The sequence below is a fragment of the Talpa europaea genome (assembly GCF_964194135.1).
Source record: "Talpa europaea genome assembly, chromosome: 4".
NCBI lineage: Eukaryota > Metazoa > Chordata > Mammalia > Eulipotyphla > Talpidae > Talpa > Talpa europaea.
The window spans coordinates 114,800,011-114,819,079 of NC_140070.1; the positions used below are offsets into that span (position 1 = coordinate 114,800,011).

Below are 19,069 nucleotides of genomic sequence, written 5' to 3' on the forward strand. Positions count from 1 at the left end.
TTTTTTATTAACAAGCAATATTATATTCTGTAAGTGCAATGGAAATTAAAATTACTCACTTGTTTTACTTTAGAATTTATTCAGTAATGTCAGTAAAGGAAAAACATGGGTGAAAGGGTAGAGGAACACTGGAAAGGAGCACAGAAGAAAGAGATGGTGGGGAAGGAAGAAAGAAGGGGTGATGGGAAAAAAGGACAGATTTGGGGAACAGGAGAAGATGGGAGCAGACTGTGGCAAGAAACCTTTGTTGGGCCTGGGGCATGTGAGTACAGAGGATCACCAACTACCCCAGCAGGCAGACAGCAAAATTCACCTGAACCCACCAAAGACCGAAGAGCTGCAGTTGCAGCGGGCCCTTGGGTACCTTCCAGGTCACCACAGTGACAAGCACATGTGAACCAGGCTGAAAGTGACTCGGTTGTAAAAGTCATCTCAGCAGAGCTGGACCAGTGTCTACCAAGAGAAATCCTCAGCAAGCTAAAGAAGGGGCTCACCAGGTTTTGTGGCACCCATTCACACCCGACTCTCACCCCCTTTTCTACCAACCCAGTCTCACTCCTAGGGGGTTCTAAGCCTGTGGGCCTCTGCTGCTTTCATACTAGTGAGTAGTGGAAACTACAAGCACAACAGTGACTTATGAAATAGCTGTTCTGCCCCAGTCACAAGCTGTTTTATACCATCTATCTCATTGAATGCTGCAAAGGCCCTACAAAGTGAAAGAGAGGCACTTTTATTCCCATTTTATTCCTAAATTTCAGAGAGATGAAACAACTTACCCAAGACGATTGGCATAGTTACAAGTGGCAGAATCAGAGTGCAGGCCCAGGCCTACCTAACCCCAAGAGTAGGAAGACCCTGATCCTTCCATCTACCCTCCAACCTCCCTGGCATCCAATACTGACTCCTCACACTTTCGTTAAGTGGAAAGCACCTTTCTGGAAAGTTTCCTGCAGTGGACAACAGTGTGATGGGGTGGAGGATGCAGAAGTGTGTCTAGGAGAAAACTATGGACTCTTCTCAATGAACAACTGAAGACTGTTTTGAAGTTCCAAATATGTCCCCTGAGCCGTAGAGGGAAGCAGGGCCTTGACTGCAGTGAGGTTGGACTTTCCTAGCTGGTCACTGACAAGTGCTTTCCTTATTTTTTTTTTTCAGACTGCAAATACACTGTCCATGAACGCTGTGTATCCAAAAATATTCCTGGATGTGTCAAAACGTTCTCAAAACCCAAAAAGGGCAACGAGGTTAGTGCCACCTAGTGCCTTGTCCTACTGCATGGTGCATCCCAGGTAACATGTCCATCATCACAGAATCCTGGACAGGAAGGGCTTGGGAGCTTTATCCAGTTGCTTCCCTGCCTTGAGGACCACATGTAAACCATCCTGTCATTCATCAATCCATTCAGTATCTCCCTGGTGCCGCCATGTACCAGGCACTGTGCTAAGAGGTACATGGGTTATAAGATGGCCCCTAGCTGGCTGGAGAATTGGGAATCTAGAGAGAGACATGGAAGGAAGTACCAAGGAGTGAGATGTCAAAAGCAGTGGGACTTGTGAGCCCCAACGGGGAGGTCAGGGTAGAATTCACAAAGGTGGCACTTGAGTTGTGCCTTAAATCCAGATCAGGACTTCACTAGGCATTGCGGAGGACAAGGCTCCCAGGCGGAGAAGCCTCAGTGCAAAGGTCTGGAAGCATGGCTTCCTCGGATTCGTATGTTGCTGGGTGAGATGCAAGCGAGGAGACCTAAAGGAAAGTGAGAAGAAATATGTGCACTGGTAGGGTGAGATCCAGCCTGGAGGCTGCTTGTGAGGCCGGCTAAGATGCTAGAAAGTTTTCTATACAGCTAAGGGGCCACTGAAGCGCTGTGAGTACAGGAAGAGATGATGGTGTTTGCAAATTAGGTTAATCACCCCAGAGAGAGATCAGAGGGAGTGGCCTCTTCCAACAGTTCAGTTAAGAGATAGTGCTGTCTGACGGCCCCCCTGAGGCAGAGTCTGAGCTCACCCATGGCTCTGACATCTCCTCTGTAGTGGGCATGGCCATGTCTCTGCGGTGGGGTCCCCAGTTTTTGAGTATTTTAATAGTCCCACTGCTGAGGTAGAGGGGAAAGTTTGAGAGCTAATTTGAAGGTACCACCACTCGCACTTGGTGATGCAGAGGTAGAGGACAAGAGCAGGGAAGAGATCAGGAATGGCTCCTGGGCTTCTAACTTGGCCATTGGGTGATGCCACTCACTGTGTCTGGAAATAGATGTCCCTTTAAAAGAGCAGAGGCAGAGCATGCTGAGTTCCTGCAAAGGCAAGAGAACGCTGAGTCTCAACCCGGAGATGGTTAGCAACAGGAAGTGGTATCCAGCCCTCCCCAAAAGAACTCCTGAGAGGGGTACCTGCAGGACACGCATGCATGCCCATGAGACACCGCATGGCCTCTCAGCCGCTCCTCCCGCACCACGCCCATACACACCTTTTCATGTCCATGCCTCTCACATGGTGCACCTCCTGGGCTCAGGCCTTAAGCCTGCACTCGGGCCACTTGCCACATACAGACTAGAAGAGGCAACTGAGGAGCCAGCAGGGCACTTTCAAGACCTTCTGAGCCTCCAACAGCAACCCACGTCCTTCCCATCTCTTCTGATGCCATAAGAGGATGGAGAAGCATGTGGTTTTGGGAGACAACCAGAGACTTGTAGTCCGTAGACCCAGCTGAGTCCCCATTTGGCCACTTACCAATCAGGAACCTAGGCCTATCCCTTAACCTCTCTGAAGCCTCATTTTTATCTCTGCAAAGTGCAGAGAGCAATAATCAGAGCAAACTCAATGTGACCATGTAGATGACAAGTTGATTCGTAAACTGGGTTTTTTATACCTATGAGGGTGCATAGCAGAAAGTGAGATGATTAATTGATTTACCTTCTAGAGTAGCTTTATCAAACATGTTTTGGGGGGCACACATAGAAATTTAATTGACAAGTTATTTTAACTTGTATTTATTGCAAACATGGATGGTCTCTCTCTTCTAGAATACCTTTAATATTGTGCTTGCAGTTGACACTGCAGGCTATCTCCCCCACCACCCACCTCCAGAATTCATAGCCACTTCCCTCTCCTGGTGGAAAACTTTGGAAAGTTCTGTTGAATTCCTGGGGGAAATAACTGAGGGCTCAGGCTAGTTTGGCTGCACTTACACAGACACACACATCATTCCCACCTGTTTCCCAAGTTCCTGGGCTGTCCTAGTGGAATTTCCTGGCCCAGTGGCCAGGAAGCAGGACAACATGCTCTCCAGTCACTGACTGACTCACACTAATTTCTTTGGACTTTTTTCCTATATTCCTTCTAGAGTGCTTCTCAGTCTTGGCTGTACATTATAATTACTCAGCATGTTTAAAAATAATGAGTCCTACCCCCCAAAACTCTAATTTACTTGGTGTGGTATATGGACTGGGCATTAGGGCTTCTAGAAGCTCTCTAGATGGTTCTGATGGGCAAGTGAGACTGAGAGCCCCTAACCTATAGAAGACAGGGAACAGGATTTTAACCATCTGTGGGCACATCCAAAGGGCCATGACTGTGCCCAAGAATCCTTCCAAGTGTGATATCTCATTTAATCCTCCCAGCCACCCCAGAGGTGGGGCTTATTTTGCCAATTTCTACAGATGAAGGAGCTAAGACTCAGAGAGGTCCAGGAACTGGCCACAGGTCACCTGCTTTGATGTGGACAATAATTCCGACCAATTTTGTCTGGGACCCAAGCCCTGCCTAAGTTTCCCTGCATCACGTTGCCTTCCTGAAGAGGGCACCCACAAGCATATCACTCTGCAGGTTCTGCAAGACAGACAGGGGGAATGACACTCAATATGCCACCCAGTGGCTTGCTGCCAGGGCAAAGGAACTATTCAAAGCACAGGCAAAGTGGTTTTTCATCTGTTTGATGAGCGTGATGGTGGTTAGGGAGGCAGCACGCACGTGCAATTCAGCGAGGCTGCCCAGTGTCAGATAAGTGTGTCCGCTAAATAGGAAGCAACCCACCCTGGACTGGACTCCCCTCCTTGTGCTCCTCCTATCCCCTCCTCTGTCCCAGGACCCAGGGTTGTGGTTCTGCAGCCTTCCCTGGTATCCTTCCCTTCCCTCCTGCAGGTGATGCAGCACGCGTGGGTGGAAGGGAACTCCTCCGTCAAGTGTGACCGGTGCCATAAAAGTATCAAGTGCTACCAGAGTGTCACTGCGCGGCACTGCGTGTGGTGCCGGATGACGGTGGGTGCCCAGGGCAGCCTGCTTCTCTTCAGTGTGTTTTTTTTGATCAAGCTGTGGCCAAGAAGTGGTGGACATCCCGCCAGAAGGTGTAGGTAGAGCCAAAGAGCAAGGCTAGGGGGCCCAGGGCCCCCATTTAATGTCCTGACTCTAACAGTGCCTCCTGTGAATTACCCAGCTGCTGGGGAAAGGGCACCCCTTGGGGAAGCAGGCTACTTAAGAAGCTGGGCAATCCACTTCTATGAAAAGCAGGCCAGATTCTCAACTTCCTTTGCCTGGGTGTCATCTGGGGCCAGGAGCATTGACAAAGTGGGAGAGGAGTTAGACACCAGAGTCCCTGCAGTTCGAGGTGTCCCAAGAAGGTACACTGCTTACTGTGACTCCACTGCCAGGCTCAGAGGTGTGCGCTGCTGCCACCAGCCACAGCAACTGTCCAAACCCCCTCTGGATTTCTGGAGTTTCCCCAAATGCCAAAATGCCTGACAAGGCAAACACGACCATGTCTCATCCCCTGATGCAGGTATCAGCCTTAAAAAGGATATCTCCAATCAGACTGCAGAACTCTGAAGATAGAGGTTGATTACAGCCAATCTCCTATGATTTGTTCAACAAGGTCTCTTTCCTTCCAGAGACTCGGAGCCTAGGGAGCAAATATCCAAGAGGGACTCTGTACTCCACAAGGGGGCAGGTACTACATAACACACACACATAGACACACACACACGCACAAATCAGGTTTTGGGGAAACTATTTCCTTGGTCACTTTCACTCATGTTCATCTTCACTTTCTTCCTCCAGTTTCACCGCAAATGTGAATTGTCAACACTGTGTGATGGTGGGGAGCTCAGAGACCATATTTTGCTGCCCACCTCCATATGCCCCATCACCCGGGTAAGTCTCTAGTTCAAATTTAAAGGAAGTCAGTGCTGTATCAGTCAGATTGTCAGAGAAAACTCCCCTGACCAAACTGGTTCCAACTGCTGGCCACTCAAAATGTTCTGAGATGGCCCCACACAGAAAACATGTGATCAAATCACCTTGCAGGTAGAGCACAGCTCAAGGACCCCCAGACACCCCTGCACATGGTTAGGCCTCCCAGGCCTGCCTTATCCCTGTCAACCTCTCTCCTATGCTCAAATATGGGCCTCCCCCATCTTGAGGATTTTCTTTGGGTGCTTCAATCCTATTTGAAAATGAAAGAGCAAAATCAAAATTTAATTAAAAATTAAAATTTATCCTCACGTGCAACTTTTCTCTGTCTCCTGTGTCGAAAACTTCTCTTTCAAACCAAGTATCAAATGGGGGGCAGCTCAGTGATAGAGTTTTTGACTGAAAGCCAAGTATCAAATATCTTAGCCATTCCCTTCTTATCTCAAAAATCTGTCTGATCCCCACTGAGTCCTCACATCTCACCTTTAACTTGACCAACTATTCCTTTTTCATGAAAAATTAATGAAGAAAAAACACCACTTTGGAAAACCATTTGATAGTATCTACCAGGTTGGAAATACACAAACACTAGTCACCAGGTTCCCCACTATGTAGCTACCTGAGAGAGATGAGCATTGATTGCACCAAAAGACATGTGCAAGAATGTTGATAACAACTATAGTCATAAACCCACTGCCTGGGTCAGAGGCCTGCACCTGCTGCCACGAGCCACAGCAATTGTCCACACACCCTCTGGATCCCTGTTAAAAACTGAAAATAATATATAAATGAGTTAAGGAATATTTGTATAATGGAGTATTACATTGCAATGGAAAAAGAAAGGTGCTTATGTGCAAAAACATAGATAATCTTAAGACTAGAATGCCAAACAAAAGAAGCGACACTCAAAGAAAGGCCTGCTCTATGACTTTATAGGAAATTTTAAATCCAGGCAAAATCAGTACAATATCAGGAGTCACAACAGTTATGCCTAAAGAGGTGGTGGTTTTATGTATATATGTGTGTGTGTATGTATGTATTTATATATGTATGTGTATACATATATATACACACACATACATATGCAAATATATATACATATATATTGCAAAAGTTCATTGAGCTATTGATACAAGTTTTGGCATTATACTCCATGTGAGATAAACCTCAGTAAACTAACTCATATTTTTAAAAACAAGTATACAAAAAGGGCAAACTAAGAACATTTTCTTCCTCAACATCACATGCATTTAGATAGTGCTAAGCAGAGAAGCCAGAAATAAGATCTTGCCTCTTGAAGCTCAAGCTCCATTGAGTAGATTTCTGCCAGTTTCAGCAAGTGATGAGAAAAGGCTGGAGAGTCCCAGAGAAACCGATAGAGGAGGATTTCTTCTTTCTCTTTTTGAATTAAATTAGTTTACGTCACTGTTTGTGTTTTTGAAGTGTAGGTTTTTCCCCTTAGGTGTTGTTACCACACCACACCCACCACCAAAGCCCCCACAGTCCTCCACCATTTGTGCTCCCTCCCCACTTCGGAACACTTCGTTTTTTAGGCCCAAAACCACTCTGAAAAACTCCTCCCGGCACTACTCTGGTTTTCTTTCTTTTTCTTTATTAATGAACCATTTGTTTTTGTTCTGATCTATTTTTTTAATTGGGATTTTTTTCTCTTTCAAAATATGCTTGTCTTTCCTCTCTTCTAACAGGACAAGCAAGGCGGAAAGTCTGATGGCAGCGCAACGAGCAAGGGTGAACTTGTAATGCAGGTACCTCAGCAAATCCAAGTCTGATCGCTTACCCTGAGTTGGCCCAGGCTGTGGAGGAGAGTACGGGGTTGGGGCCTAGAAAAATAGATCAAGATTTACTTTCTCATCTGATCAATTATATCACACCAGAGGGCACTTTTTCCAGCCTTAAGTTACCCTTGACTGCCACACTGTAGGCACGTGGTGAAAAGGGAGGCTGGTTGATTCCATTGCTAGTCTAATTGGCTCCATTGCCATTTTAGGAAGAAGTTACATAAAACTTCAATATACACCCTTCCTAAATAATAACAAGAATGGGTCCTAAAAATAGACAGTGGATTTTCCAAGATCTCCAAGCTGTCTGAAGAATGTGATCTGCCAAAACGAAGCTAAACAGATCCAAAAGTTCTTTATCCTTACGTGTGTAGTTAACAACTCTTTTTTTTCTTGAGTTCACTAATGAACATCTTTGTCTTTGCGCCTTTCTCAAAGTTCCAGGGAATGCAGGAAAGGCAGCCTGGGGTGGTACAAAGAGTACTAGAAAAGTAAATAGAAAAACTAGGGCCTCCTCTTCTGCTTCTGAGTCTTAAGTTTTCTTGTTTGAAGAGAAACAGCAATTTCTGCACTGCCCGCCTCCACAAGATGCTGTAAGATTGGAAAAGTGCAGGTTGGTGTTTTCTAAATTAAAACATAAGGGATAATGATGGAGGAACTTTAAAATGTGGGAAAGCTCTAGACACATAGAAGGGCAGAGAGTCAGGTAGAATACACACACACACAGCTAGAACAGTTGTTTATACCTGGCATCCATCTGTTACCTGTATCTGTTCTGCTTCAATGGTGCAATGCTGCACAGGTTGTTAAACATTTTGAATATTACCCCCAAAGGTAAAGAATTCCTCCTTAGACTCCAAAATGCTCTGATTGTCACACAGACAGTCACCATGGGTAGATGAGAAAATTCTTTAAAATCATAAAGAATGTTGCTGCCCATTTCAAATAGGGTGGCTTTGTCTTGGCTAAACTTTTAGCTGAGAACTAGAAAAGTAAGCATTATATAAGGAATATGGTGCAGAGATAAACCTCTATATCAGTGTGTCCTCTAGCTGAATACTGTATTTCTTGAATACCTCCACCTTTGTATCTGATGGCTGGGGCCTCCTTGATAGGAGGGTTATACGGTTGACCTTAAACAACATGAGTTTGAACTGCATGGATCCATTTGTGTTTGTGTTTTCCAGTAACTGCTTTTGCTCTGCATATCTGCAGGCTCCATATTCATAGATCAAGCAGATATTGGTTGGTTGAATCTGTGGATGGGAGCCCACAGATACAGAGGGCTGGAGGAAACTATTAGGGGTACTTGAGTATCTGCTGGTGTTGGTATCCTTAAGAGTCCTGAAACCACTTTGGAGAAGTTTCTTTTTAGTTCTTCTGACCATTTTTTGACTAGATTATTTTCTTTGTTTTTTGTTGAGTTTCATGAGCTCTTTGTAGATTTTTACGATCAATCCTTTATCATTAGTGTTGTGTGCAAAAATTTTCTCCCAGTCGGTGGAGTTTCTCTTTGTTTTGGTTATTGAAATTTCTCCAAAGAGGAAATGCAAATGGCTAACAAACATATGAAAAAATGTTCAGCATCACTTGTAATCAGGGAAATGCAAATCAAAACTACAATGAGATACCATCTCACACCAGTAAAAAATGGCACATATTAAAAAAACTAGCAACAACAAATGTTGGCGAGGATGTAGAGAGAAAGGAACTCTCCTGCACTGTTGGTGGAGTGCAAACTGGTCCAACCACTATGGAGAGCTGTGTGGAGATTTCTTGACCTACTAAAGACAGAGCTTCCATATGATCCAGCAATTCCACTTCTAGGTATTTACCCAAATGACACAGAAACAGTAATTCCAAAGGGCACCTGCATCCCTATGTTTTTAGCAGCACTATTTACAATAGCTAAGCTATGGAAACAACCCAAATGCCCAAAAATAGATGACTGAATCAAGAAGATGTGGTACATATACACCATGGAAGATTACTCAGCAATCAAAAAAGATAAACACATGCAGTTTGCAGCAACATGGATGGAGCTAGAAGGGATCATGCTCAGTGAAATAAGTCAGAAAGAAAAAGAAAAATACCAGATGGTCTCACTCATAGCAGGAATTTCGAAAACCTAAATAAGGGACCAGGAAAAAGACTAATCAATACAAACTAAAAATCAAAATCAACAAGCAACTATAAACCAGAGACACACTATGGAGGGGGTGGAGGGAAGGGGAAAGGAACGACTAGGGTCAAAATAAGGGGGGATGCAATTTATGGGGAGTATAACCAAAATGATAATGCATACATTGTGCAAAAATGAGAATTGATGTAAGAATTATATAAAATAAAATATTAATTAAAAAGGAAAAGAGTCCTGAAACCAATCCCTCAAGGATACCAAGGGATGGCTTTAGTTAAGTTTGGGAGAAGTTATACACAGATTCTTGACTGCTCAGGGTTTGGCACCTCTACTCCTTACTTGTTCAAGGTCAACTGTTCACATATCCCTACCCTGCCCTGCCCTATCCCTAAAATATTTAAAATCCAGTTGACATTTACCTAAGAAAATAAGAGAATAAAAAACAAATGGAAGTCAAAAACAATAATGGAAATGCAGGAAATACTATGTGCTTCAAGTACAGTAGTGTTAGCTACAATAATCAAGGAAAACTTCATAGCGGAATTGGGTCTAGAATTGGGCCCTGAGAATATGAGGTTTTTTGGGAGGTTGTAAAAAAGGAAGTGGGCATTTCAGTACATCAAGCGGGAGAAGGGACCAGTTGAGCCAACCCACTGAGTGGGAATGCACTAGACGCACTTGCTAGAAGATAAGAGCAGCCTGGCCTAGACCTGCCGTGAGGGTTAGAGTAATTAAGAGGTTGCTGGGGCTGCACTGAAAGGCCTTGGATGCCAGATTAGAAATTTGGAATCTATCCTTTCTGCAATGAGCTGTCACTAAAGGTTTTTAAGGAGTTCCATGACTAACGTGATATCCTGGGAAGGAACTATGGGAGAACAGCATACAGGACTCACCTAAGGTGGGAGAGGCCCGAGCACTGTGGCAGCTGCCAGAGTTAAAGGGACATACCAGGGAAAGAACTAGCAGGACAAAACCTTCACTGGATGACTGGATGGATATTAGTAATTTCTTTAATAGAAACAGGAAGCCAGACAGAGGACTCATTTTATGGGGAAAGAGAGTAGATCAAGTTTGGGGCATGTAGAGATTGCACAGATGATGAGGAGGAGCTGGTTAAAGGTGCCCACTAGATAGTGACAAATGTGGAACCAGAGCTCAGGAGAAAAATTGGAGCTGGAAGTATGAATTTGGAAGTTGCCATTAGTGCTGTTTTATTTATATGTATGACAATCTAGCCATAACTTTAAGGTCATATTTAGTTGTATCCCTCACAAAATCTAATCTTGTGCTGTGAGCACAATGCCATACCATAGTTGAATGACTTGAAGCTATGGTACCACTGCCTCATCTGTGATTGACATCAAATCTTTATCTCTATTAACACTAATTACAGGTCACTCTAGCTGGAGACACTTAGTTGCTTAACCCTTCAGAAAACTCAACCAGTGGACAAAAACCTACTTCCCAATTATTTTCCTTGTCTAGAACCTGAAAATATTCTTAGCATCAACTCTCATCTCATTCCCCCATTGATTGAAATAGCTAATTTCTTTTTCTTTTATCTTTTAAGTATAAGATCATCCCTACCCCAGGTACCCACCCCCTGCTGGTCTTGGTGAACCCCAAGAGTGGAGGGAGGCAAGGAGAAAGGTATGTTCTCTTCTCTCTCAAAATAAGGAGGCTGGAATAGTCTCATTCAGGCCTTTCTTTCCCTCAAATATAACAGAATGGACTGTGAAGACATATAGACTCGGGTTCAAATCCCACTCCTACCAGTTATCACTTGATGGCCCAGTTCAAGTGTCTTAACATCCTGTACTTTGGTTTCCTCCTCTATAATAATAACAACAACAACAACAACTAAAATAATGGTAACTGTTCCCCTCTCACAAGGTTGTTACAGGAATGAAAGTAAACACAGTACTTAGCCTATGAGCCAATGTTATGACTCCCAGAGTCAAAAAGGTCTGAGATGCCCATATCTTTCCCAGCTTTTTCTTGATTTAAGAGATATGGTGGGACTCACCTGATTGGGACCTCCTAGTCTATCCCACCCTGGGAAGGCAGGGCACACACCTCACCACTGAAGGAAATGCTGAGTCTGCTGGAGCATGAAGAGATTGGGAGGAGAGATGGAGTGTGGGCAAAGCAGCACTTCCCCCCAGTTGTGCTCAGCTCTGGGGTCATGAACAGATGATACAGTGATCTGGAAGCCAGATCTAAAACAAATAAGCAGGGTTTAAGCAAGAATGATGAGAAGCCCCACCCCATTCCAAAGGACAGAGCTACCCTCTTGATCTCACCTAAGTGGTCTCAAGCTGGAGTCTTGAACCCATACCTGATTGTGGCCTCCAATCCTTCCTGTCCCAACCCCACCTCTTGCATTTCTTCCCGTTTCAGGATTTGGGAGCTTTTCCTTTGAGGGGGTTCCTTTGTTTAGTTAAAATGGCAGAATTGTACTAGAACACAAAACGTGGGAGAAGGTCTTATGAAGGAAATAGCTTTAGGACAAGTGGAAATTCTGTTCTGTGGGTCTCTCTGCTTTACTCTTGCTGCAAGGGTGGTACTCCTGGGGTTGGGGGATAGAGTCTTGGGGGTGAAGTAGGCCTCAAACTGAGGTTTTGGGCAGGGGTGTTGCCAGTTGGACATGGAACTTCAGGGTATGCAGGCCTGCATTTAGTCTTCTCCCCATCGAGTTTAAATGGCCCGCATGTGTGGTCTTCCACTGACAAGGTGCTTACCTGTCATGACATCACCAATGACCATCTCCTTTCTCTACCTCTCTTCTTTTTTTCCATAGAATTCTTCGGAAATTCCACTACCTACTCAACCCCAAACAAGTTTTCAACCTGGACAACGGAGGCCCTACTCCAGGGTATGACAATACAATCCATACTTCTTATTTCTCCCCATCCCCCAGTAATCCTGGAAGGAGATAGCATCCTTCGCTGCCTATCTCGTCACTTTTTTCTCTGGACTTGACCTTCCTGCCATTTTGGTTCTAATCTCTTCTTTTCCTCACATGTACCCTTACTTCTTCCTGGAGACTCAGGAACAACCATTATGGGTCACACAGGGAAATTGCCTCCTGTGCTTTATCCCAGAAAAAGTTGTTGGTTTTATAAGAAAGAAAAATTGCATATGCCAGTTATTCATTTGACAGGAAGGGCAGGCTGGTAAATTATTTTGTGTGCAAGGCTGTGTTAGCAAGTGTCTCCAGACTGAATCATCAGGGAAGAAAGAATTTTCTTAGCACAGTCAGTCAGTAATTCAGAATCTATACAGCTGACTCAAAGGTTCTGCTGTGTTCTGTTGTGGGGACATTTTAGCATCAAGATAACTGGTTATTCAATGAAGTCCCTTTTTTTTCTGGATTATTCAATTTGGAGATTGTTAAGTACCCCACCTGGCTCTTCTCCTCAAGCTGTTTTCCTACTGGCTATTTCACTGTTCATTTAATAAGGGTTTAAGAGGAAGCAATGGGAGGAAACCAGGCAGCCCCTTTGCAGCTTGACTGGAGGGCTGGAGAAAAGAGCTGGTCCATGTTAGGGTAACATGATGAGAGTCACAAACAAACCAGCAACAGGACTGGAAGGCATCTCACCATACAGTTCCTGAACTCTGGAGACATCTCTTGGCCACCGAGGCTATCTCGTGACAGGTCCTTAGATCTGTGCATGCTGATGGGGCTCATGCTGACCCACAGTGCTTTGTGTAGTCTCCTGCACAACCTCCTAACCTGCATTTCTACTCTGGATTGAGCAAGATGGTCAGAGGCACTAGAGAAAGAACTACAAAAAAGAAAATCTGTCCTTGTCTTCAATTGTTTGACATGGAACTATTTCTGGTGATAGTGGCGGTATAAGAGCCAATCAAAGGGAGAATTGTGGGTGTGGATTCAGGACTTCAGCACTATGAGTGGCTTTATGGCTCTGCTAAGATTTGTGACTGAGCTGCAGTCCGCAAAATACACCACCAGCCTATTCTCTTTTAGGGCATTCTAATATTTTTATGCACTACTCTAGCTGAACCTCATCCATCCTGGATTGTTTTTGCCATGGATGACAAGTCTGGTGGCAACTTCTAGGGCTAATGTGGCCTGAGCACCTCTGATGTAAGTGTGCATCTGTAACCAGGTGGCCCGTCTAGCTGAAGGAAGCCTCTGTTCAGAATTCACTTCCTATAGGAGAGTAGCATTCTACAAAGAGATGGGAAGGCAGGGAATGTTAATTTGCCTACACATACTTCCGTGACTCAGAAACCTCCAGGAGTCCGCTCAGACCAGGCTGAGCAGAGAGGAAATATGGAGTCACCATCTCAGGTTCCCAAGTGCCACCCCAACATGTTCAGAGGCCCCATTTTCTCTAAAGCAGAGATTCCTAACCACATTTTGTGCTAGGAAATCACTTGGCAGTCTGATAAAGTATACAGACCCCTTCTCAGAATAATGTTTATTAATGCATAAAATGAAGTACACTGGATCACTAAGGAAATTAATTATATTGAAAAAACAGCTCCCAAGACATTTAAAAAACAAATTTGTGATATGGGAACATATGCAATTACAGACGTATTATAAGACAAGATCCAGAGACAGGTCTAATAACTATTATAAATTAAAAGCAGTGATAAGCATAAATGATAGTATGAATATCTTCCATAACTGTAATAAAACATTAAAATTATCTGTGATTTCAACTGCAGACAAAGTCACAGGTATCATTAATTCTTCTGTGATTTGTTGCCTACACTTATAGTTGAAGGAAATGTTAAATATAAGTTAGCACTGGGAGAGGTAAAAATGTAACATTTTCTTCTCCAAATTCACGGCTCTCTGGATTTGATCCCTAGAACCCTTGGAGGTTCATGGACCCCCAGATTAAAAGGTTAAGGTTCCTGAGGAAACATGGTGCTCCTTCCACTTAGGTCTAGATCCACAGGAAGCAGAAGAAAGGTCCAGCAAATTCCATGTATCTTCTTTAAAAGTCAAAGTATGAGGACAGAATAGGCAGGGAGGGCAGAGAGAGTCAAAACTTCAGAGGCTTCATTCTACTGGTGTCCCTAAAAAACAAATTATAGATTCCTCTGCACAAATAGTAGAGAATCTGGAAAATCTTATTGTGTCTTTGTTGCATGCGAAATCAGTTCTCCTTATACAAGCTCATTCCCAGGGATCCTTCTCCCTACTCAGTGGCAGTGCTCAGTAAGTTCTGGTTTCAGAATGTTAACTGACCCTTTCAGCACTAATACAGGAATCAAGGTCATAATATTTTCCCAAGAACAGGGGAAACTGATGCAAGGAATGTCCACTGTCAGCTGCAACCTAGTACAAAAAATCATTTTCTCCTTCCCAGGTTGAACTTCTTCCGTGATACTCCAGACTTCCGTGTTTTGGCCTGTGGAGGAGATGGAACAGTTGGCTGGATTTTGGATTGCATTGGTAAGAATGAGTCGAGAGGGCCTTTATAGTTTATTATAGTGAATATATGTAAAATCAGAAAACAGTAAAAAGGAGAGCGAAATAGAGCCATGTCTTTCTTATTCATCCTGTATATATTCTTGGACCAATGCTTGACTAAATATCTGGGATTTTAAAAAAAAGAAAGGCAATGGGAGGATTTGTACAGACACAGATATAACTAGTTAATTTCAGGCCTTGCCACAAAACCATCTGTCATGGCCAGGATTTGGGCAGTGGCAGGCCAGTCTAGATTTGGGAGTGAGGGTGGTGGCAGGGGTAAGGAACCAGGGCTGGGATTTGGGCAGATCCAGGATGGATGGAGGCCAAGAACTAAGCATAGACTCATCACTGAGGCAAACTGCCTTGAGATGACTCCTGGAGCCTGAATGTAGACAGCACATCTAAAAAGTGCCGATCCATGCCAGCAGTGAAAGACTACGCTATTTAGCATGCCTTGAGAAAGTGACAGTGGGGAGGACCTAGGCTGGAAATCAGGAGCCTGAGGTCTAGTCCAGTTTACTTTGGTTCTGTAGGTCCTTAGACATATCACCCCCAGTAAATGATGGAGACAAAGTCTGAAATTCTGAAATGGGATATTTTCAAGAGCTAATCCTAGAGAAGCCAGATAAACACTGACATGTAGAACCTAAGGACAGGAATAGCCAAGAGAATTGCCAGAGAGTGCGGTCATCCAAACCCAAGAGTAGACCCAGAGCAAAGAGCCCTGGGCAGCTTCTGTCTTCCCTTTGTTCATTTCACAAATACCGCTTTTGCGCCAGCCTCTCCTCAGGCCCTGGAGATGCAACAGCAAACCAACAGACAAAAGTCCTGCTCTCATGGAGCTTCTCTTCCAAAGGGAAGAGACAGGCAATAAACAAGTAGTCAGGAGATGATGAGACTATAACAGGGAGGGAGCTCTTACGTGAGGGAGGGGTTGCAATCTAAAACTAAGTGGTCAGGGAAGACTTCAGAGAGCACATGACCTCTGTGTGCAGGTCCAGAGGAGGGTGAATCGTGTAGATACCTGAGGGTACAGCAGTTCAGGGAGAAAGAATGGCAAATACAAGGTCCAGAGGCTGCTGCAGGCGACAGGAAGGCTGCAGAACATGTCAAGCAGAGCGTGCGAGGGAGAGGGCTGCAGAGACCTTGCAGGGCTAGGTCACGAGGACAGGCAGTTGCATAGGATATGGCTTTCATACTCAGAAAGTTCCAGATTATGAGAAAAAGGCAGAAGTAGGGAGACCAGCAACGAGGGTCCTGCGTAGGTAATCCAGGTGAGAGGTGACCAAGGCACCAACCACAGTGGAAACAGAGGTAGTGGTAAGAAGTGGTCAGATCCTGGACACCTTTCGAAGATGGAGCTAACAGGATTTGCAGACTGGATTTGGGAGATAAGAGGAAGAGTCAAGGATAGGCCAGTAGAGACCCTGAACAGGCCAGGAGAAACCCTGAAAGGGGCAGGAGGCTTGGCTTTTAGGGGTCAACCATACAACACTTGGCTTGGGGGACAGACACCCGCACACCTACTGCCTTCTGCTCCCCCACAAGCACTTCGGTTTCCATAGACACAGCCCTGCCAAGCAACCACCCACACTCTTCTGTCACCTCGGGCTCTGGAGTTGTTTGTGGGAGGAGGGAGGCGTCCTCTGGGAGCCTGGAAGTTAAAGCTGATCCGCAGAGTAGATGGCTGCGGTATCCGAGCTCTCTGCTCACATGATTCCCTCTCCATCAGAAAGAAAAAAGCGGACTTTGGTGAAAATTTTTTTAAAATTCATCTGTAGATGACACAGGGGGTGGAAGGTGCTCAAAGTCGAAAGAAAAAGGGTCATTTGAGGGTCAAAGTCGAAAGAAAGAAGGTGCTTTCCCGGATTAGTGGTCCAAAGTGAAGGAACAGTGGGGTCAGCGAGAGGTGGAGCATGAAATCAGGCAATTATTAGACCACCCAGAGCCCTGAAGGGTTTCTGGGGGAACAACTGCATTCAAGTCATTCATTCCAGAAATAGAAAAACACTCATTCAGTTCCTCATTACTCCATTTGGTCACCTGTCTGATTTGTTCTCTCCCTATAGCCAGAATGGTCTTTCCCAAATATCAGTGGCTCATGATGTGTGTAAAGTCCATGAGTGCCTTCCCTTATTAAGATAAAGACAAAATCCCTTCAACTGATCTACAGGGCTCTGGATGGGCTTGTTATCTGCCCATCTTTCAGTTTATTTCATATATCCATCCCTCTCTCTGGACTCAAGGCACCCAGACCCTCTCTCAAATCCTTGAATGTTCCAGACTCCCTTCTACTACAGGACCTTTGCACAAGTTGTGCCCCCTGCCATTTTCTTGGTCAGCTTCAGTCAGTGTGTGCTTCCTTGGGGGAGCTTCCTGGATGCAAATCACTTCACTATAGGACCAGACTCTTCTTTCCAGTGTGAATATGAAATTATGCATAATTGATATAATTATGCCACTAATATCTGCCTCTCCCTCTTGACTGTAAGCATCATGCCAACCTAAGTCATGACTCTTTTGCTTATACTTAGAACCACAGCCCTTACATAGCAGCTGGCACATAGTAGGCCTATGTGCCAGTGACATGTGTGGAGAGACTGTTTCTCTGGGTGGTTACAGTATGTCCCTCCTAAGTGGGTAGTAGGTTATATACCTTCTAGGTTTGTGTAAGTCCATTCTATGATGTTCACACAATGATGAAATCACCTAAAGATACATTCCTCAGAACATATCCCCACTGTTAAGTGACACATCACTGTCCTCAATTACAAGAGTGTAATGAGATTATCTTGATGCCAAAGAAACACTCTGGAAAGGCAACTGGTCCTACCTAGAACATGCAGGGAGGACTGCCTGGAGGTGGCATCTGAGTTGGGCAACAACTCAGACTTAAGGCAGCTTAAAAAGAGAACTTGTGATTTACAGCACTGAAAGCACTTTGGTGTGGTTGACATGTTGAGAGGGAGGTAGATGTGAGGAAGAAGAGGCCGGAGGGAAAGGTAGAGCTCTGAAAGGCCTCATGTGCATGGTAAAGGGTGATGGGAGCCATGACAGGAGAAACCATGCTCTAATGAGGACTAAAGTGATTGGGCTGTGGTTCAAGGATTCCTCTCCTTGGTGAAAGTGTGGAGAACAAACACTGAGAAGGTAGACTTGGAACCTGAGAGGGCTGAGAGGGGCTGTTGCAGCAATACCAGTGGGAAGGAATCAGATGCCTGAACTCAGGCGTCACCATGGGGATAGAGAAAAGAGATTGCTTAGAGATCTAATAAGGAGACAACACAGAGTAACTAACGTGGGAATGGATGCAGGGTGAAAGAGCAGGGCAAACCTAGGATGCCATCGAGGTTTCAATCCCTCACACTGTGTAGATGGTTGACCTACTGAAATGAAAACATATGGAAATGAGACTTACAGGCAAGGGGTGGCATTGAGTGAAGGCTGGGGGTGTAACTAGGGACAGTGTGTTCTGGGAACTATGAGAGCCAATCACCTTGTTCCATCCTGCCTCTCAATCCTACCGGTGGTGGTAATCTCACCCTGGGTCTTGCCTAAGGTCAGTCACTCTGGTACAAGTCAGATAGCGGGGTGGTAGGTAGGATTTATGGGCTTCCCATTTTACTGAGGCATCCCTAGCATGAGCCTCATCTGCTGATTCCTGCATCCCCCTCCCTCCACCTTCCACTATCCACACTCCTCCAATCATATTGCTTACACCTCCAGGGGACCAGATGCAGTGAGATTTGTGTATGTGGCACCCCTTGGAGCCCAGTGGGTAGCTTTGCCTCTCTCTTCAATTTTCCAGACTCAGACAACATGCTGCAGGAGCTCTCTCTACAGTCAGATTAAAAATACATGTTCTGGGCCTCCCCGGTGGCGCAGCGGTTGAGTGCTGGGTTGCGAGGCTGCCCGCAGCCTCTGCAGCGCCTGTTTGATTCCCGGGCTGCTTCCCGGCCACAAGAGGAGGGTCCCACATGGCACTCAGACCTCTCCTGCCGCCCGCTGCTCCCCTCAGCAGTGTACTTCGCTCCTTCTGCCTGCTCTGCTCCCTGCTCTGGCTCTGGTGAATTCCCTCACCCTCCCACACTTCTGACTGTACCCAGTGCTTGTATAAATAAATAAATAAAAATACATGTTCTACTATATTTCCTTTCATGGAAACCATCATGGAAGATAAGATTAAGAATCTGTATATTAGCAAGTCTGGGAGGTGGCAAACCAGTATCTGGGTGCCAAATAACATCTGAAGGGTGTGCTTGTTAGACACAATACAAGTTTTTAACTTTTGAACTTGAGTGGCTTCCAAATGCCCCACCATGCCCTGCACCTGCCTAGCCCCTGAAGAGAGGAGGAGCATGGGCATGCAGCCACAGATCTGGGTTTGGGTACTGGCCCCAAAATTACTCTCCTCTGAACCTCAGTGTCTCATCTGGAGGGAGAAAGATAATACCTACAAGATTGGTCTGAGGCATAAATGCAGTGTTAA

At 45.0% G+C, this 19,069-nt stretch overlaps 1 protein-coding gene across 5 annotated transcripts in view; it reads left to right on the top strand.

The window, feature by feature from the left end:
• The window catches only part of DGKG (diacylglycerol kinase gamma), a gene marked incomplete at both ends in the record, with an annotated part of 149,893 nt that overhangs the window by 39,105 nt on the left and 91,719 nt on the right, over positions 1-19,069 (top strand). For 2 of the 5 annotated variants that reach the window (XM_084231210.1, XM_084231211.1), the window contains 7 exons: positions 1,156-1,244; positions 4,137-4,253; positions 5,049-5,141; positions 6,887-6,946; positions 10,690-10,769; positions 11,920-11,994; positions 14,474-14,559. In XM_084231210.1, coding sequence (XP_084087336.1) covers positions 1,156-1,244; positions 4,137-4,253; positions 5,049-5,141; positions 6,887-6,946; positions 10,690-10,769; positions 11,920-11,994; positions 14,474-14,559 — 600 coding nt within the window. The remainder of the gene's footprint in view (positions 1-1,155; positions 1,245-4,136; positions 4,254-5,048; positions 5,142-6,886; positions 6,947-10,689; positions 10,770-11,919; positions 11,995-14,473; positions 14,560-19,069) is intronic. The other 3 variants (XM_084231213.1, XM_084231214.1, XM_084231212.1) reach the window with 2 other exon arrangements.